The sequence below is a fragment of the Lates calcarifer genome, linkage group LG15 (assembly GCF_001640805.2).
Source record: "Lates calcarifer isolate ASB-BC8 linkage group LG15, TLL_Latcal_v3, whole genome shotgun sequence".
NCBI lineage: Eukaryota > Metazoa > Chordata > Actinopteri > Centropomidae > Lates > Lates calcarifer.
Window position 1 is genome coordinate 27,985,008 of NC_066847.1, and position 22,062 is coordinate 28,007,069.

The window sequence follows — 22,062 nt, forward strand, 5'->3', positions numbered from 1 at the left end:
TCCATTCATGTAATGACTTTCCAACCTTTGATGGAAAAAAAGAGAATGATTTACAGCTATGGGATTTCAAAGCTGAGCTTTGTTTTACTGACATATGTAAGTATAACATTAGGGCAATTAGCAAAAGCAGAAGGCAAAGTTTATTCTCTTTTCTAACCTTGACTTAATCTGAATTTTGAGTGTACATCATAGAGTCTTGCAGCAAACAGATATGATAATCACCAGCTGGATCTGTGCTTTACCCACTTTCTTTCTTTGTTTCTGAAACACTGGTTCCAATGCAAAAAAGCTGGATTAGAGCATAAACATGTTTTTTATATATGCTGTGCCTTTTCTGTCTGATTCCATCCTCCTCTTTCATTTCTCTAAGTACAGTAGAGTACACTGTGGGACTGTTCTGAGTCGTGTTTTTTTTTTTTTTTTTTTTTACTTTCTAAAACTTTGGATAGACAGATGGTGCGGTGGGCGGTGGGAGGATACTGTCTTGAATAATAGCCCCTCGATAGGAGCTCAAGTCAGCCTCTTTGAAAGTGTCTTTATGCTGCAGCCCAGCAGTTTCCCCTCGGCCTCAGTAATGTCCCACACACAGCTCCTTGATGCCCTTTTAAGTCAATGACAGAAGCAGCAGCAGCCAGTGGCCTGACAGCCTGACTGAGCGCTTGCAGGAGAGCCCTCCATCCGTCACGGGTGCCTGCTGTGTGTGTGTGTGTGTGTGTGAGAGTGTGAGAGTGTAAGACTTGCTGGATGTTATTTTAAATGTGTTTTAACAGTGATGTAACGTCAAGGCACCTCTGACATAATTAGACGTTTTATTTTCATTTGTTTCCAGCCCTCATCATTCCCCATCAGGCGGCTGGCGTCATGCTGTCACCTAGCTGTCACCTGGAGAGGCGTGGGGTGGTGTGTGGTGGTGGAGTGTGTGTGTGTATGTGTGTGTCTTTGTGAGTTTCGCAGGAGAAAAGACAGACTTGAAGAGAGTGAGTGAAGTGATTGAGGTGGAAAAAAAGAAAGTGATTGAATAAGAGAGCTTGAAAGATCAAGGGTGACCAAGTATGAACATATGAAAATGGGAGAATTAAGATTGAACCTGAAACAACCTCATTTTCATGAGCGACAAGACCTGACTTGATTAGCGAGACCCAAAAAAGCTAACACAATTTGCTCTGCTCTGACCTCCGGCATTCCTTTGCCAGTTGTAATTGGTGCAGGGTTGGACTGTTAGCTATAGCTATACAATCACTGCAATCACATTCCAGCAGCCAACCTGACACACTGAAATATTATCTGCATGTGTGTGATCTGTTTAAAGGTTATAAATCGGCTCCTTCACGGCGTTAAGATGCAATACTAACAAATAAGTAGGAGATTTAAAAGTTGAACTAATCTGTCCTGGGAACAGAGCAGGCGGTAATGGAGGGTATGTGAGTTACAGTATGTGTTTGTGTGTGTGTGTGTGTGTATGCGTATGTGGGGATTTGTGTTGAGAGTTACAGGACGATGACTAACTGGGGAGTTTGTAGTGGAGCTGAGTGTAATGATACACACATCTACTGTGGCTAAAACATGGACATAAAATTCAAAGTCACTCTGTGAAGTAAAGCTCAAAAACTTCATCACAATGGCAAATTTTGACTGATTTGGTTTTTGTCAAGTGTGTATAATTGGTTTATAATCCCTTAAAATAACATTTCTAATCCCTCACAACAGCAGTTGATGTCATGATCTCATGTTGAAACACCATTACCACTGAATAATGCACCAAAAATATAGCTGCAACATTTATATATAATTTGGAAAGATGAAGTCTGCATATTTGTAGCAGAACATCAATTTTTCAATTATAGCTTAGCAATTGTTACGAGGCTAAGTAGCATACTATTTACAATGATAATCTAACCCAGTTAAACTCTGTGGCTAGGAACAGTTAATACTACATTATTTTGTGGGGTTTCAGGACGTTAAAAAAAACCAAAAAACCAAAAACAGTTACCAGAGTAATGGCTCTGTCCTGTTCCTTATTAGATATGGCGAAGCTTATACTCCAGTAACCCCATCCAAGCAAGTTATGTTAAGTTTGCCAAACACATTAGTTAAATAAAAAGAAACACACTTCTCCATAGATTATCAGTTGGTGAGGACACCAATGTTTTAGCCTCAGTCTTGTAGAATCTTACCATGTATGTAGCCAAGTACATATTAAAGACCCATTTACCAGTGGTGGAGGAAGTATTCAGACTATTGCTATTAAAAGAATAGCAGTACTATGCTATATAAATACTTAATTACAAGTAAAAGTTCTGCATTAAAAATTTCACTTAAGTAAAGAGGTACTTAAAATATCAAAAGTAAAAGTACTCACCACTATTAATGTTAATGTTATTACACTATTGGGCCATCATTATTGATACATTAATCATCATACTCACACGTTGTACTTAGTTGAGGTGGAGCTAATAACAACTGCTTCATATTCTTAGAGATTCATATTCTGGTAGAGTAATCCACAATAATTCATTATTTTTCATAATCGGATCATATGTTTTGTATGTAACATCTTGATTTTCAAACCAATTAGTGTTGAGGAGTAAAAAGTACAAAATTTCTCTCTGAAATGTAGTGTAGAAGAATAAAGTATCATAAAATAGAAATATAATACTTGAGTAGTGAGTAAATGTACATAGTTACTCTCCACTTTCTTTTACAAGTCAACTTGAAGCATGAAAGTCAGCATCATGCTGTTTTTTCCATTAATTTGTGAAACCACTGTTTGCTTAATTTGAGGGTTCATTGTCACTTTAGTAAGCAAATGAATGGTCACTAGTTTAAATGAGAAGCCTTTTGTCTACCTCTGTCTAAGGTCCAGGTATTGTTTTGTTACCCAAGTTTACTCTAAATGTTACATGGTAAATCTAAACTGTGTATGTGTCATGTGAGAAAGACTGACAGTCACAAAAACAATATCTAGAGGGCAGGACATAGCAAATTGTCAGTTCAGCAATAAATGCTCAATAAGGGGAAAATCATCAGTATGCATTTTACATTGCACCCATAACCATGCTGTGGACAAACCAACTGTCTCTCGTCATCCTGTGGATAGAGGCACTGATTGTGACATGCAGAGCCCCCCCCCCCAAAAAAAAGAAAAAAAAAGTTAACACCTCCGCTCTCTCCCCTGCCTCTAACGGGATTCATTGTTCCTCTCTGATTTGTGTGTTTTTTATGTTAATCACTCCCTCCTCACACACCAGTCGTGTCTGAGGGAGGGGGAGGAAGGAGGGGGGGTGGATTCAGTGGTCGTCAGCCGCCAGGGTCATTTGTAACGGCTGATGAATGAGCGACTCAAATAAATAAATAAGTGCACTGCCTCTGACCCACCCAGCTTTTCCCAGGCTCTTGGGCGTTGTGGGGAGTGGGGAGGATGCGGGGAGGAGGGGGTGAACACAGAGACAGGGCCACAATTGATTTCCTCATTGCTTCAGTTTGTCGCTTAATCTGGCGATATGCTGATAAATCTTCGCACTTTGTCAATTAATTTCCCTGAAAAATGAGACCCAAAATGGCGAGCACATCAATACAGCAGCGGATTCTGTGTCAAAAATTAAGCGGTAAAATTAATTGCCCTCCCATCCGCTCCTGCTAAAACATAACTAATGAGGGAGGCAATTATAGCTGCATGCAGACTCCTCCGGGGTTATTTAAAACACACACACACACATACACATACATATATATGTATTCTCACACATGCAAAGAGAGGTTGTATATTTTGACTTCAAAGTTCTTTTATTGTCTCGCAATAAGGCATATTTAATTCCAGTAAGGGGTGGAGGGTTGATGTGTATCATGGGAACAAAGGAAAAGGAGCGATGAGCCAATATTCAAATAGCCAGAAAGTTTAAGGGCTCTCAGTGCAGATATGCTAGCAGGAAATGTGGTTTTTAGGGCATTTTTGTGTCTGGTGCTAGACTTTGGGTACACTGGGTTGTGCTTTTTAAGCAGGTGTTTATGACCTGTAGCTTGATTTGTGTTTTTTAGCTTTGCGTCTCTGGCCCTCACCTCTGCTAGGGAACAGCTGAGGACTGAGTTCAAAGATTAGAGTCAGGATTGAGTTCAGGTTGGAGTCAGACTTAAGGCTGAAGCTGTAAGGGACAAGGATGAGATTTTGCTATGTTAAAATAATGTTTAAGGTAAAGGTTAAGTGTTATTCATGTACAGATAAAAGGTAGAGGTCAAGGTGAATCTGGGATGAGTGTAGTCAATTTGAGGTTGTGTTGTGGGTGGATGGGGGGAGTGGGGTGTGATGGGGGTCAGTGCTGCTTTAGCCGGCCAGATCTTCTGGTGTTGACAGCAGCATGTCACTGTTGTACTACCCCACCTCACCGTCCCCACCCAGGTCCTCAGAGGGCTCGCCGCCACAGAACAGCAGATGAAAAGCACACATGTAATTTATCGCCAACGTTTCCTCCTCAAGAATAATTGTGGCGACCGCGGCTGGGCGTAGGGATCGATGGCTATGGATTTTTCTGTGGTGGGGTCTTGTAGCGTTGGGGTGTAATGAGAGAGGGGAGGGAGGGAGGAGAGGAGAGGAGGAGGGACTGGTGCTGTTTTTCTGATAAGGAGAAAAGGTCTGACCAGATGCTTAGTAACTCATCTAGAGTTTAGAGATACAGGAATAAAGAGTTTGTTTTTGCATCGGAGGCCATGAAACCTGTTTTCTCTCTATGAGCAATGGGGTCCTACATGAACATAGAATTATCTGCCAACATTTGAACAGTTTTGGAGACATTGCATGATATATTTTTGTATTTTCTGTTTTTGGTGCTCCTCACTGGTTTGAAGTGGGCAGAGCTCAGCTGGTGCAGCAATGAGGATTTGGCCATATTTGAATCAAAATGTGATGACAGTTGTGGGTTTCTAGCTGAGGTTTTGGCAATTCAACTGAAAACTTTGATTAACTTTGTTGCTTATTTTGTCAGAAATATTTAATGTTATTGAGAAATACTTAAGACTTGAAACCAAGCTTTTAGGGGCTTTAAAAATCAATTCTATTTGTTTCTCCATTATAGTTACTAAGTGCTCATTACTACAGTATTTCTGCTTTCCAGAATTCATTTGTTAATCAGTGTGATGTCTTTTTCCTTCCTTTTCTGCTGATGGAGTTTACACTATCCAGTTTTTTTCATTTGTCATGTAACCAAAAATATAAAATATTTGACTTTCTGTAACAAATTTTCAGAATCTGTGACACACTTTTCCAGAAATAATAGACATAATGTATTTAGAGCAGCAAATGCAGAGGGGTGATTACATGTGGCTACATAAAGTAGCAGAATCAACATTTATTTATATGAAAACATAGCTCCTGTAAAGGCCATACCGCAGAGTGGAAAGGGAACCTGTATGAGTTGGCTAACAAATGCACCTTTTTAAGGCTGTTTTTCTCCACTCTAAGTGGCACTGCATTAAAACTCTTCTCACAGTCGAGTGGTTTTAAATGGGTATAACAGAGGAAACTTGAGGCTGCTTTGTCTCTGCGGACTCAGTGAAAGCTGCTATCTGAGCAGAAGAGGAGCAGAGCACCGCTGAGGCCCAGCTGGAAGAGTCACCCAAATGTGTTATCAGTGTGTGGTGAGAGCTAGAGTTCACCATCAGCATTTAGATGAATATTTAAGTCATGGAGATCTGGGCTGCACATAATGTACATACAAGCAGCTTGTGTCTGTATGTTAGACTGTGGGACACCTACAGTGTTTCCATACATGTGCTGGTACATAACATGTACATATAGTACATGTAGTTCCATTTGTGTGTCTTTATGTAGGGATGTCAGCATTTCAGTATGTGTGTGTGCGCACACACACATACTGAAATGCGTGTGTGCGCGCGTGTGCATATACAGATTTGCACCCACATCTGTGTCCATTTCAAGAATGTGTTTGTTTGTGCACATGCATGTGTTTCCCTGAGTGAGCCTTATCACAAATGTTGCTGTGTATTTGTGTGCAGGAGTGTGTGACTGCCTGTGTGCAATGGCAGAGAGAGAGAGAGAGAGAGAGGTAGAAATAGAGAAAGGGAGAGAGAGACCATCATGCTGTTAATGACAGAGCCAGATGCAGGGAAGAGAGGAGGAGTGTAAAAAAGCTCTCCACGCTCCCCATCTGGAAGGCATCGCCCCCAAATGAAGTTGTACAAAACCATCCCATTGATAATAAAGCTAATTTTTATGGCTCTGACAAGTATGTAATTATGTTCAGCGGTGCTTTTCAGATTTTATCACAGTCAATAAACCACACTGGCAATTTCCCGTCCCCCATTTGACATATTTACACGGATCCATCTGATTGGAGGAATTAGTTAGCTGTGAGAGCTCTGATGGATATACACTAGTGATCTGTGACTTCTGCTTGGCTCATCTGTTAGCCAACTAGACCCGCTGCTCATCTGTTCAGTCTGTCTTTTCTTTTCTCGCTTTCTGCCTTTCTCTTCCTTCACACATTTCTCCTAATCCAATAATTCCTCCTCCTTTGTCTTAGATTTTGCTCAATGGCACCTCAGCAGTAGTTTTTAGTTGAGAAAGTATTTCTCATTGCTTCCTCTGAAAGGACTCATAAATCTTCAATAACCTTTCACTTACTACTCCACCATGATATTTGAGGTTGTAATTTTACTATTTAGTCGTATTTGTTTTTGATTAATGCTGATGCAACTTTAAAATAAAACGTATTAGAGACAGATTAATTACACTGAGCTATATTTAGCTGAGGCAGACAGAAGGAAAACAACTGAAACAAGGTAAATGTCATGAATTGTGTAGCCTTACATGCTCATGTGAATGAAAACAACAGTAGTAGCAGTTTATTTTATTATTAATGACTCAATCATTTGCGTTCCCATTTGCTCCAAATGCACGAGTAGTCAAATTGCAAAGTCAAAAGTTTAGCTAGATGATTTGGAGAAAAGTATATTTACCAAAAAAAGTGCATCCAAAATGTCTGCACTAAACCTACAATGCACAGAAAATTCTCTGAACTACATGCAGTATGGTAGGCCAACACAGATAAAAGTTCAAGTTTGTTAACTGTGATGGATGTTAATATACAGTTAAGGTAATAATTAGAGACACCATATCTATCAGTAGCAGGCTTGATTCTTGGATATTTTTTGTATCGTTGAGCATAAAGCCAGTCAAAATCCACTCCTCCTTTGTGTGTTGTGTCCAACTCACCCTGCCAGTGTTAGAGCACTGCTGCACATCCAAGTGAAAATTAGAGTGTGTGAATGTGAAAAATTATATGGCTGCACCAGTGTGAGCATCTCTGACTTCAAACAGAGAGCTTGGCTAAACACTGATGCTGACGAATCCATGACCTCTTTTGTCTTCTTTTTATTAACAAGGCTAAGCGTACAAAACAATCAGGTAGTAGCCTCTTATTTTTGGCTGGTGATGACTGTTGTTTTCACCAGTCAAAATGACAAACCATGACAGCAGCAGGTCATACCAGCAGTTGCTAATTAATGTGAGAGGAACAAACGACACAACAAAATGAAACTTGTCTGTTGTTGGGTTTGTGTGTCTGCAGCCTTCAAAGATCATTTGTGAGGGAAGATCCTTAACCCTGTAACACTGCTGCACAATTGTGAGTGTGTCCGTAGTTCCAGCAAACACTAATGTTCTCTCCATCACATTCCCTTTCTCTCAATCTGTGTCTACAGGAGAGAAGTCTTATCTGTGTGACCTGTGCGGTTTTGCAGGAGGCACGAGACACGCCCTCACCAAACACAGACGCCAGCACACAGGTGAGCAACAACACACACATCCTGAACTCACGTCGTAAAGTAATCTAATCACACAAACTAAGTGACCTTCACAGTCCCGGATGGTGATTGACACTTGCAGATCTGAACAGCCATAATATTTTTTTTCCCACATAGTTTTAGCAACTGTTTGCTGTCTTTCACTCACACACACAAATAGACACACACACAGGCACATCAGTGTGACATGCTGCTGTCAGTGATAGGCATGTGTACCAGTATGGCTGACTGAATCTGAGATTTTTAATTTCAGTTATCATTTCACCATGTCATTCTGTTGCTTAGGGAAATTGCATTTTTCAGATAGGCTGTCAATAACGAGTGCTTTTTTAGAAATTGGGATAGTGAAACAAATACTGTTCTTAACCGTTGTCTGGCAGGCGCCCAAGGATCAAGAATCCTGTTATAAATATTCATCTAGGTTTTCATAATTCATTTTGTTTGCTCCTCAGTTTCTCTGCCATTTCCCCCCATGAAACCACCAATTTCTGTCCTCCTCTCCTGTGTTGACATGTGTCAATTCCACCGATTTAGCCGCAAATTCAAATCTGTTGTCATGCAGCAGCATATGAAGGGACCACCCTGTCTGACTGTGTGTGCTTGTCAGATTTGACTGATACGGATTTTTAAAGGCCACTGCTAATGCCAATATTTTTTGTGGCTCAAGTTTCCTAAAGACAGCATTGTGCTGTCATGTAGTACCTTAAAATAGTTCCTCTGTCATGCACAAATGTCAGTGGCAAATGTTATTCTTGTCCGTATGGACATGACAAGAGTCCACTGAATGCCATGTTAATTAACGTCTTAAGTGGTGTGTATTTTAGTGGCTCCAAGCAGTGTGTTTTATTGCTGGTTTTAAACACAACACAAACCTCTGCAAGTGGCATGCAGTTTTCCAACATCCACCTACAGTCATCAATCAAGTTAATTTGACATCTCAATATCCAGCATATCCTGCTAAGTGATATATAAATTATTTTGGTGTAAAGGCAACATTTAACACTTTGAAGTTTTTCATCACCATTCTCTGTCTCTTATCTTTTCAATCCCTCCACCCTGCAGGAGAAAGGCCCTTCAAATGCAAGCTCTGCAACTTCGCCTCCACCACGCAGTCCCACCTATCGCGGCACAAACGTGTTCACACCGGGGAGAAACCGTACCGCTGCCCCTGGTGCGACTACAGGTACCGGCTCATTGACCCACCCATGGTTGGTGGCGCTGATGGCCACCACTGTGGCACTGATGATCAGGGGGTTGATAGGTGGGGGTAGGAGAGGCTGTGGAGGGTATACACAAGAGTGTGAATGTGATGGTGAGATAGCAGGTGGCATTGTAGGATAGTCATAGAAGGGTGGGGGGTGGCATTAATGCTGGAGGCTTTGTGTGTGTGTGTGTGTGTTTTTGTGTGTGTGTGTGAAGGGTGGGTGGGAGAGGTGGAGGGCAGACAGGTCTAATCTCCACAGCACGGCTCCATCTCATCACTCTGCCATCATCAACAGGCCCAGCCAGATCCCCCAACACACATACACACATACCACACAACCACAGACACATACTCTCACACACACAAACGCACACACACACAATGTCACTGTCACTGGCAGGTCCCTGTCATTAAAACACCATCATACCACATCAGTAATTACACAGGAAATTGTCGGTGAAATTGAAAAAGTTTTGGCTGGCGTTGCACATCTCCATCTCTCTCTCTTTCTCTTCTTCTCCTTGTCTCTCTCTCTGTCTTTCTCTCTTTCTCCCATCCTGCTCTTCCTCGTCAGGTTGTGGCAGAAGAGTGTGAAAGGGAATGATCTCAAACCCATCATTGGTTTTAGATGTACTCTTCATTCGTTTTTTCCCCTCTGTGACAAAGTCATTTCGGCAGCTTGCTACACCTGCTCCGCTGCAGTGAAATGCTCCACTCATTTCATCTGTGTTTTACATGCAATCCAACTTTGAAAAAAATGAATTGCTGAAAAGTAATAATTGTAGTCGGGCTATTATTTTGCAATCAAAGGATTATCTCACCTTGTACCTAAAGTTGCCATGAAGTGTGTCTTGTCTCCATTAAGGATTGGCCAGTGTAGGGGTTTTTAACTAATAGCATTTGATTTAACATGCACATAAGGTGCTTTGTGTGAGAAGGTTGCATCCTGTGTTTTTAATATGTGCTCTCTTGAGTTCAACAACAAGGTTTGTTGACCAGTATGCAGTTGTTACTTTTATCAGTCACATTACTGGCTCTTGAGATGGCATTGCTGGTCAGTCCACCAACTTGGTCCAAACTGAAATACCTCAACAACTGTTGGATGAATTGCCATGAAATTTTGTACAGGCATTTGTGGTGCCCAGAGGATGAATTCTAATGACTTTGGTGATCCTCTGATTTTTCATTGACTGCCACTGACGACTTTTGATGGGTTGCCAGGAAATTTGGTAGACATCTGTGTCCCCTGATTTTCTATATAACATCTCATAAATCTAATCATCAAGTCAAACTTTGGTTTATGATAAAATAATGGCATCCCCATCAGTCTCTGCTGTTCTTTTTGTTAAGTGCTTATTAGAAAATGTTAGCATGCTTACAAGCTAAAGTAAATTGGCATGGTATGCCTAAGAACATCCTCAGAAAGTCACTAGCATGGCTCTGTGCTTTTAGTCTTGCTAATTTGGAACTGCTGATAGTCTGCAGTAATTTTACAAACTGCAGGCATTTGTTGGTTTGCCCAGAATATTACGCTATTACCCAAGAACCCCAGAAAGAAACACAAGACTGTAGGATGAAAAAGACACCATCTTGCAATTGTTGAATCTGATCCAAATATCTAATTAAACTCAGTGTTATTGGGTCAAAGGCTTTAAGTATTGAAAATTTATGTAAAAATTATTCATCTCACGAATTAGCTGATTTTTTTACTTAAGGGAGAATTTTGGTCCCATATCAAAACGCTACACTTGATTAACCCCAGTATCAGAAAGATACTGTACATCGAATGAGCCAAATGTTCCTGGCCCCATTGTTCCTGCGTTGATACTTAATGATCATTACAGATAGTGGCAAATGAAACAGTAAATTAGAAGCCCAATTAACATTTTGGTGGCCCCAAGGGTTCTAAAGGGTCTAGTGGGGAGGGAAGGGGAGCAAGGTGGATGGAGGAGGGAGGGAGAAACTGGGGAAACGCCCCGCTGGCTTACTAATGTGAGGATTGAATGTGGGGGCCCCAGACAGCCGTGAGAGGCATTGCCTTCCCCTGGTGTTTTTACACTCTGAATACATGTTTAAAACCCTGACGTCTCTGGTGGTTTGACCATAATAAGGAGCTACCAGAGGAGTTAGCATGTTTGACCTTTCAATGTAGGTCAGGCTTATGAAATAAATATGATGCAACCTTAAAGACATATTTAGATCTGAGACAAATGAATCAGTTGTGTGATTGACAGTTCTTGGTTCTAGAATATGTTTATGTCTGTTTTAAGGGGATACATCTGATACACGCTATTAAAATCTCCATATTAAATGTTATGGATGACATCTAGGGTACCCACTTGATACAACACTATCTCCATCAAGGCTGCTCCTCAAATGCATGTAAATGAGCAGGGAGTGAATGATCTATCAAATGCCACTCATCTCCTATTCAGACAGAGATAGATAATAGAGTGGGATAATTATAGTTGGGAATAGTGGTAAAAATATTCTAATGATATTGCACGGAGAGTCCTGGGCTGTCAATTAATGGTGTCTATTTGACTATTCTTATGCTATTTATGCAAGCCGCAAAACTTCCTCACTTCAGTGTTTAAGAAATCATTTGTATTGTTCACAGTGAGTAGTTTTTCTTTCTTTTTTTCTCATTAAAGTCACAGTGGCATCTTAAATGGTCTAATTGATATGTAACCTCTGACTCCTGCCATGTTGCCATCTTCCTGGGTCTATTATTGTTTATTGAATGCTACGGCGTATGTGTTTCAATCTACCTGCTAAAATACTGTTTCGCTTCGAAGCAGTGGTGGCTTTGAGGATGACACTCTTACCGTCAATGCCAGGAAGGTTTGCGACCTTGTAAAGTGAAGGGAGAGATGAGGGAGGAGGGGGAGGCATTAATGATGATAACTGGGCCTCCTTGGCAGAATAAGATCCAAATGGCACCAATGATCCAAATACACCCCCCTCACAACTCCTAACACAGACAAAGAAACACATTTAAATCTCCTCTAACGAAGCGCCTCTCAATTACACCTCTCCCATTACCATACACTCGTTGGGAGGAGGAATATGGAAATGGCTAAAATAAAGGGGAGAGAGAGGGAGAGACAGAAAGAGGCTGAGAAGGGGTGATATATCCATTGAGCATCAGTATGGCTGATTCCCATGGTGAGTGCATGGATGGGGGAGGAAGTTGAAACAGTGTTGGACTAATTAATACAGTGTATAGTAGGAGGACTGGTGTGGGCTTTCACTAACTGTGACACCTGCTGACTCCTAAACGCACGTTGTGTTGTTTTAATATGACAATTACGCCATTACCATATCTGAGAGATAGCATGGCCCCCCTAGGAATCCACCCGCGCTCTCTTTAGAACCTTTTAGCTCCGCTTCAAATTTTATCTTTTTATGCTCCCGCTTTCGAATAAGATATCGTTTCACTTTTAGTATTAAATGCATTTTTTAGCAGCATGATTTGCGTTAATTCATGAGCATGTGACAGTTTAAATTTTTTCATTATGCAGAGAAACAGTCAACAGATGTGACCATGATTTGTCTGTGAACCTGTTATTGTCTTGCTTGTGACTGCTGATAACAAGGTAATCACAACAATGTGTGTCAGTTTGCTGGATAAGTAATTGACAGTATGTGTAGATATTAAAGGTTATTTACATATTTATGTATCTTCAGTCAGTCAGACTCATCAGACTCTTCAAACTCCATATACGATCTTACTGTAAATCTGTAGTTCTGAAGGCAGGCCTTAGTGAAGGGTCACGGCCGTTTGAAGGTTTTTTTGTTGTTGTTGTTGTTGTTGTTTTTTGGAGGTTTGTTGCTGGTTTGTAGCTGGTCATACCTGCTTCTTTATCTACTTATTTTCAAACAAACCAGAAATTCAAAACATGACTTCTCCTGAATCGGCAAAAGCCTAGCTGACATTAGGCACATAAGGTTGAATTAAATTAAATCACTCCGTGACCCTGTAGTATTTCTTTATTTGTACATGTTGTGGAATACTGCTTTATAAAGGGCTATTTATTACTTTGTTGGCATCCCAACCTGCTGTAGTCCTCAGCTTTGTGAAAACTCCTCATTGTTCACCAATGGCTGGTGCTTATGTATGTCATACAGCATGAACAGAACCCGGCGAGGGCCCGCTCTGTTTAGGCCCTGTGGAGTCTAAACATTCAGAGCTTCACCAGGCCCCATGATGGAGAGAGGTGTCTCCGCAAAAGTGAAAACAAATTCTCTCCTTGGCTGGCGTGAGCTATGGCACTGTGAGGCTTTATTGTCCCGGCCAAGGTGATAAGGGAGAGTAATTGCGTATTATACTGTCCGAGAATGTCAGGTCCAAACTGAGCACGAGTGCCCCATCCATCAACACATGATGGTGTGTGTTTATGTGTGTGTATGAAACTCTGTTCTACGCTGCACATACTTGCTTGCATGATGCATTATGTGTGCTTATGTGCATGTGTGGGTGGGGGGTGTTTATGGATTCTTGTCTGTATATTTGCACCTATGTTGTCGTATCAAGAGATTTATAAGGTTTTTTGGGGGGGTACAAACTGAGGTGTGTTTATGTCCATGTATGTATGTGCATGTTTGTTTGTTTCCTGCCCATTCAGAGCTTCACCAGGACGTGTGTGTGTTTGTGTGGGTCTGTGGGCAGGTTTAGATAGAGCCTGGGAGCAGGTCAGGCAGCATCATTAATCAGCAGAGGGTTGTGTGTGACTCTCTGAGCTGACATCATTACATCCTACACCCTGCAGTAGCTCAATGCTTGGCCTGCCCTATCTGACCAGCCCAAAGCCTCACAAATTCACACACACGCACGCACGCACACAAAATACACTGCTATTTATATACCTTTCATACAATTGCAAAAGATACATACTGCATAACGGATGTCTTCAGACATATCTCTAATGTATTCAGAAGGCCTCTTGCACTTCCACTTGCAGTCTCTCAGCAGTCATCACCCACTGCTCCCAGCACCATTACACACTAAACCGAACAACTGTGAGGGAAGAAAATATCTAAGAGATATGTAAGAGCATGACAGAATATCAAAGAATTTGCAAGATGTAAATATTGTCTGTGTGAAAGCAGTTTTTAGCCGTTTGCTGGTTGCGGACCTGTTTCACAGAAGCATATTTAGGCAGTGAATGCTTTGAGAGTCTGTCCAAACACGGCTGCTCCCACAGCTCCAAAGCCCAGCTTGAGTTTTTCCTTGTGTGCATGTGTGTGTATGCGTGTGTCTGTGTATGTGTGTGTGTGTGTGTGTGTGTGTGTGTGTGTGTGTATCATCATTGCAACAAAATAAAATGTTAGTACAGCAAACCTTTCTTGGGAACGTTGCCAATCGTTTATCTTGTGTTTTCTCCCTCATGACTCTCATCTTTTAATCTTTGCCTTTTTTTATTTGTTCCAAAAAGGAATGAGGCCTTTTATCTTTGTTTGTCTCCCTTAGATCTAACTGTGCTGAGAATATCCGGAAGCACATTCTCCATACGGGAAAACACGAGGGTGTGAAGATGTACAACTGTCCCAAATGTAACCATGCCACCAACTCTCCCATGGAATTCCGCAACCATCTGAAGGAGAATCACCCTGACATTGAGAACCCAGACCTCGCCTACCTACATGCAGGTAATGTGCTCCTGTGAAGGCTCTGTAAGAAAATAGAAAACAGTGTTTCACAAATTAGCCCTTTCTCCAGATTATAAACTATTCTGTCGAGTGGTTGAGAGAGTCCACTAATGCACTATGGCAGCTGGCCTGGTGTTACTTTTACATGTGCCTTACCTCAGTGCCTGTAATGTCTCTCAGCATCTATGTAATTCCATGAAATGCCTGTCCCTAATGAAAAATTATTGTTCGGAGACTTGAACAAAGAGTATGGCTACATTTTGAAACAAGAATGCTTTGGAGACATCCTGAACACAGTGTTTGTTTGAGGTCTATGCTTCTTTCTCCTCTTGCTTTAGTTTCACAGTTCACACTCACATCTAGGATCTGGCGGTCAGGATATCTCTAGTCTGCTGCATCCGTTTTGTCAATTATGTTTTTGAGTAGTCTGTCTGTTCGTCCCACTCTCGTGAACGCGATAACTCAGCAACACCTTGAGGGAATTTCCTCAAATTTTCTACATTCACACATTCACTTGGATTCAGGGATGAACTTATTAGATTTTAGTGGGCAAAGGTCAAAGTTCAAGGTCACTGTGACCTCACAAAACACACTTTTGACCATGACTCAAGAATTCATTTTTGACAAAATTTAATACAAATGTCTATTAGGATGTCATGATGAAGTGATGATATTTTTTATCCAAAAGGTCAAAGACCAACTTCAATGTGACATAGTAATGTTCTGCAAAAACACTTTTTTTATGCAATGCTCAGGAACAGAGGGGTAGATTGTGATCATATTTCCGAGGTATACAACTGTAAGGTGGTAGCTCTAGTTTAAAATCTGTCTCTTTGAGTCCCCCAACTTTATGGTAATGAAATACTAAATCCCTGCCTTTGTAATGGTACCATAAACCTTAACAGTACCTGGGAACATGTTATGTTCCCTATCCACAATTTTTCCATTCAAGTATTGAACCTACCACCCTCCACTTACTGACTTGGCCCTCTAATCTTCACGTTATTGTGTGCACAAACACTTACAGTATAAAATCACAGACACATCAACATTAAGAATCGTTCCTCTGAACTAAGACACCTAGATGCCCCTGCAACCCTGTCTGGGCTCTATTATTCCACAGAGGTCAGATCTTCCAGAATCCTTGAGTGTGTTTTTGTTGGTGGATTGAGTCTTGCTATTCAATGCTGATGGAGGGCACCCAGCCACAAAAAGGCAGCACTCAAAGATTGCTGGTCTAGCCATCCCTGCCAATCACTCAGACCATAGAGACAGATGAAATCTTGTTCCTTCTCTATTGCCTTCTTTGTATCCCAGTGTTCTTCCTTTGTCCTTGAAGGCCACCAAATCCAATCGGCAGAGTGCTTGTCCTTCAGAGGAGCAGAGAGGACAGCCTTTATCCTGTTATCCCTCTGACCTTACATAAAAGCAGAGTTGGAGGGGAGCACCATGGGAAAGAGGCCAGGCAAAGGGACATTTCTGGAAAATGGCTGAATTCTGGTGGCACTGTGGTTTATTTCCTGTTGAAACTGAATGAATCTGAGTCGTGTCTTTGTGCTGACTCCGAAAAGTTGATTTTTTTTTTTTTTCTAATTTCTGAAACAGGCTTATTCTCTGTCTAATTTCTATTCTTCTAAATCAAGGACCTACTTCTTTCTTGATATTTTTTCCTTCCACCTCCTAACCTCCCTGCTCAACCTTTTTACCTTCAGCTACACTTAAAAACACTTCCCTCCTCCATATTCACTATGCTCTCTCACCTTTAACCAAAGCAGACCTTTACGCCTCTTCTTACCCTTTCACCCTAGAATTTGTCTCACCTCTGTTTGTCCTTATGCACGGCTGACCTTTGGTGAAGAAGACTAGTTTTGTTTCTGTGTTTTGTATGATTTGTTAGGCCATCCGAGAACACAACAGTTATACAAGGGTCAAGAGTGTGTCCAGGGCGGTGCTGTGGCATTCCACCCAGCTACAGCAGGCACCATACACTGTGGGCTTCAGTTTTGAGCTTTTTGAAAGAAGGTCAGATCTTGTCTTGAACATTCGTCATCTTTCAGCCATCTGGAGGAAACATACTCTGCTCTTTCAGTCAGGTCAAGCAGCATGTTTTCAAGATGTCATCTTGACACTCACTTGACAGATATGAACCCAAAGAATGACAGGAAAAGAAATTATCCAAAAATGAAGCTGATGATGTTTCTTTCCCTAGAGGAACATTTTTTCACTGCATCAGTTTCCGGGGAGAAATTACTGATCCCACTTCACTTTCACTGATGCATTCCAGTTTGCTCGAAATTTTGCCTCCTGAAACCAACATGTAAGTAATCCATTGCAGAGATGCAGATAATGAGCAACTCTTTACTTGTTTAAGACCAAAGCAGTCAAACTATAGGTGGTTTGAAAAGGCATTGAAAGTACACTTGTGATCTCTTCCTCTTTCAAAAGAGGGAAAAGGGAGGTGGTGGTGGTAGTGGAAAGAGCAGTGTTTCATCTAAGTAGACAGAACGAGACCAAAAGAAAGAGACAGGGGAAAAAAAGATTAAGAAGGTAGATGTTGAATTAACCTGCTTGTGATTGCTCTCTGTCAGAGTGGCACCAGGGCCAGCAGCGAGAGGCAAATCGTCTGTGATGGCCCTTCCCGCTGTTCCCCCTTTGAAAGACACAGATCAAACGCACCCTAGTCATGGGCCCTTGCAGCCCCTCGCGCTGTATTGATTGACACCCGAACGTCTCCGCTGCTGCTCTGTCTTTCCATATCACTCTCTTGCTCTCTCTCTTCCCCCCCCCTCTCTCTCTCCGTCTTCCCCTCTTTATTCAGAGTCGCACTTCGAATTAAAGCCCTTCTCAAGGATGAAAGCAGAGGTCCTTTGCAAACGAAGGAAGAGAGGGAATTAAACCCAGCAAGTGATGGAGGGGAATGATGATTAGAATTTGAGGGGGGAAAAGAAGGAGAAAAGAAAGGAGGTTAGATATGTGAGGGGAAAATGTTGCTGATAGGACACATTTTAATAAAATGGTAATGACAATTGTCTTCCTTGTGCGATCTGCAGAGAGATATGCCAGAAAGAAGTGGCGGCATCTGTGTGATCTCAGCATAGATAACACTGCAGTAGAACTAGAGCTACAGGTATGTTGTAGCGCTGCGACTTTCTTTCTAGTTGAAATGCTGCAAGTACACTATGACTGTTGAGGCTTTGGGAAATGGTATATTTCCTTCTTTCCTTGCCATCTCCCTCTAGTGAGGTCAGCTGTGGTTGCAGGGCAGTGGCTTTGTTGAATAAGCCTCCTGTCCTATTCAGTACCAAAAGCTATGTTAAACACAGACACACACACACACACATACAGGTGAGGTGTCGCCATTAGCTTTGTCAGAGCATCTTCATCCCACTATTTTTAATTGTAAAATATTTCCCTAATTTTCAGCCAAGGTTATAATTGCACATCCTCGGGGCATGGAGATCAAATGCTTTGTAATTAGCTAACAGCGACTGAGTACTTGGATCTGCTGCTTAGTGCCTAAAAAGATAAAACAAATAAATAAATAAACTTCTTCAAGGCATTGTTGCTGCTTTATGCAGATTCTATTTTCCTTAATAATGCATGATGGATGGCTACTGTAGAGGGCCAGAGGAGACCTGGCCTTGTAAGTGATGATCTTAATACACAGTTACAACCACAGGCAAATTCATTTGTTTGCATATATTTTTCCTTATTAAACAAATCTGTAAACAAATATGGATTTCGATGGCTTTTACTTAAGTTATGCATCTGTGTGCCTCCCTGGCTTCCCTCCCTCACTTTCACCTTCTGTTCATCATGTAATGAAACATTACTCTCCTGAGTTTTACTTGCGTATTGTGTTACAGCAGCGTGTTGGATTGTGGAGGACAGGTGTGTATGTCATGCAAATGTGTCCTGGTATCCCAGCGCATATGACATTGTGTCGACGTTGTGAAAGAAGCCACAGACACCGGCGTTAAAATCAACATCTGTTTCTAATAACAATGTGTTATATGTGACACATTTCTATGTGAGGATAATATGTGAAAAAAAAAACAATGCATCACAGTTCTTTGAAAAACACCTATAGGACATCAAGTCGTCAGCGTTAGTGATGAACCTGCGTCTTTGTGTCACCCTCCTTATGTTACACTCAAATGATAGGCATTAATGAAAAAAGTCATTCTGTTCAGTGCAATGTAAAATCAGATGAGCAGGATGGCTCATTGTGCTGATGCTGTCACAGCGTAAATTTAGTTATTGAATTGTATCTTACAAAATCAACAATGAGGGATTTGCAAGCTCAATGGGAAGCCAAAAAAGTGCACTTTTCTGCTTTTCTCACATGCATTTTGCCTAAGATCCAGTGAATGTGGCCTTAAACAATAATGAACATTTGTAGTCCGTATGTGTTTTTATTATTATTATTTTTTTTTTATATAGTACCTGGTATTGTTATTGTGTCTCTCCATTTTGTGTTATTTCGTCAGCCACACAAAGCCACCTGCATGTGTAAACTTGAAGGTTAGATCAAGCTACTGTTGGGGTGTTAATTGGAGAATTCCCTCATGGAGGAACACCTTTCAGCTTCATCTGTTTCTGAATGGCTTACTTTGAGGACTGAAGTGAATTGTTTTGAACTCACAACTTTGTATTCTTCTTCATCCCAAGTGTAAATGTCCCTCTAATGTTTAATGCCTACGTCTTCACATCCACAGACTCCTCATGTAGTCTTGCTTGAGATATTACAGTTGAGAAGCAGCTGCTCATTGCCACTGTGCCCCATGAGACATACAACAAGGGGTGTGTGTGAGTGTGTTTGGGGGCTTAGCTGAGCAGTTGAGGGGAAAACGCACACCGTCGGTTGCACGCATCTCAGTAAACCAATACAGGGCCGGTCTGGGCCGAGCAAGCAGCAATTCCTGCATAATGACCCGCTCCAATGAGCATGAAAACTCCCCCAACCGGCCGCATTTATCACACATCAGCCACAACAAACGGGCTTTTGTTTCATCCACTTCTTCCGTTCCCTTCCCTTCCTCCCGGTGCCAATCCGAGAGCCTGCCCTCAGCCATTTAGTGGCCATTCAGAGTCTTAACTGACAAGTCCCATCCAATCAGTGTGGAGACAGAGAAGCAGTAGGTTTCTGGCCGCTACAAATGTGAAGTGATGTCTGCAGTGTGTTTTTGCCACCTTTAGGCCATTACAGACAATTTTTTTTTTTCACACATTGAATGATGACTGGAAATGTAGCGTTATCGTGAGACTGGGTCAACTTCTGCCTCTGTCTGAGCCTCTGGACAAGTTCTGTCACTGTCAGGAAATTTGAGGCAGATTGATGACACTTGATATATGCTCCCTGGTGTTGCAATGGCACAGTTATGTTAGGTGTGTGCTTATGTTGCACTATTCTAAAAAGTTGCAGATGGCTTATGTAGGGCACAGTGTAACAGTTGCTCAGTGTGATAGCAGGACAAAAGGATGAAATTGTGCAGTCTGCATAGGTTTCAAGTCTAATGCTACAGTCTGATCATGGCATTTGGAGCATAGAAAGCTGGATGTGGCACAGGAAAGAGTGCAGTGGTAAATTGCAAATTGAAATTTAGCAACAAAAAAATAATCTCATGAACTGCTTTAAGTACTTAATGAGCAAATGTCCTCTTAAACACTGAAACAACTTTTGTTGGAGAGTTCCTGAGGGGATTGTTTATAACATCATTCCCCATCAAATTCTTAACTTCTTTCTTGTTAATCAAAGGATAAAAGCAAGGATTCCTGCGGTATGTTTGCGAGAAAATAGATCACTGGTGTACACTCTCAGAACGACACATATAGATAGACACACACATGCAAACACCTCCTGTGAGTGACATGTGGTGGGGATGCGCGCGGGCAGGGCTGCTCCTCCTGTATGGGACAGTGAATATGGGACCAGACAGGCCGCCGGCTCCTATAAAGCCTCATCCATAATTCAATCCTCTTTCTCCCCTCAGTTCAGACACACTGTGTGCATCCAGCTACAGCTAACAGCTAACCTGTCTGAGACAAAGACAGACAGAAAGAAAGAAAGAAAGAAAGAAGTAGTTATTGATGAGAAAGTGAGTTAGAAAGAGAAGTGAAAAGATAAGAAAGACAGAAACTGTAAGGAGAGTAGGTTGTGAGACAAGGCCAGACTGCTGATTTACACTTTTAGCCCAGCTTGCCCCATCTTGACCTTTACTGAGTCAACACCACTTCTAGTACCAACATGTTTTCCCTGATCTACATCCTCATTGGCTGAAGTGCACTTCTGAGATCTTCACCACGACCTTTGCCCCTTTTACTGTGCAGAGGACCCTTGTCTTCCTTCTTCGCCTCTCTAGCCTCCGTGTGTCATCTGTTTGGTGGCTCTCCAAACGTCTCAGCATCTCTAATTACCAACAGGCTCAACTTTCCCAACTAAACAACCAATTACCAGTGCTTTAGCCCAACCCAGTCCCATGTTTCCTGATACAGTGGCCTATTAGGGGCCCTTATTTCTCCCTTAGCATAATTGAATCCCCTGGCTGCTCATCAGTGGGCTAATTTAAGCCAATGTGCAGAGTTGGTAATCAGAGGGGCTGCCTATTAGACTATCAGACCCCAATTAAGTGCCCTCTTATTTCCAACATAACAAACCACCATCACTAGTGCTGTTATTGTATTTCCCTCTTTAGTGCACAGTTTTGTTTGGGTAAATCTGTGGTCTGTTTGTAGAAGAAGGAGAAAAAGAGGGGGAAAAGTGGAATAAAGGAGTTTTAAGAGATACACTTTTAGGTGGAGGGGAAGGACACTAAATAGGGTGGCAAACCAGAGAGCAAAGATCTGCCTGTTTTTCTACTGACCGCCAAAACACCCAACTGTGTTTTATTGTGTAAAGAATGATTTTATGGACTAGAGTTTTATGTGAAAACACTCCTGCCTTCTGCCTAAATCACAAACTTAGTGATGAAAGTGATTAGTGAAATTCAAGCATTTCATTAACATAAGAAAATGCTGGGTCTTATCTGTTACCAAAAAAAAAAAAAAAAAAAACATTACTTGGGTTCAATGAGTGCACATGTCACCAAAATCTTGTTACAAAATTTATGGGCAGTGAAGTCTTTACACTTTAAAAAATTCAAACATCTATCTCCCGCTGCCACTTGGGTCTGCCAAAATCTGATGTGGCTTAATGCGGCTTTAACTTGACAAATAGATTTGAAATGAAAAAAGTTCAGAGATGAATGCCTTCACCACTAGCACCTCTTTCTGTCCTCTCATGAGTACAGAATATCTCACTTTTTTAAAATTCTTTTCTTGTTCTCCCTCCCTTTTCCTCTGTCCTGTCTTGGTGACTGGTGCAGTTGAGGGGAGCCAGAGTGTGAAAGAGG

At 41.5% G+C, this 22,062-nt stretch overlaps 1 protein-coding gene across 1 annotated transcript in view; it reads left to right on the forward strand.

Moving 5' to 3' along the window:
• znf407 (zinc finger protein 407) overlaps window positions 1-22,062 on the forward strand; it is a 141,740-nt gene that overhangs the window by 85,111 nt on the left and 34,567 nt on the right. Inside the window, exons 7-9 of the mRNA XM_018683751.2 lie at window positions 7,714-7,797; window positions 8,878-8,998; window positions 14,493-14,671. Coding sequence (XP_018539267.1) covers window positions 7,714-7,797; window positions 8,878-8,998; window positions 14,493-14,671 — 384 coding nt within the window. The remainder of the gene's footprint in view (window positions 1-7,713; window positions 7,798-8,877; window positions 8,999-14,492; window positions 14,672-22,062) is intronic.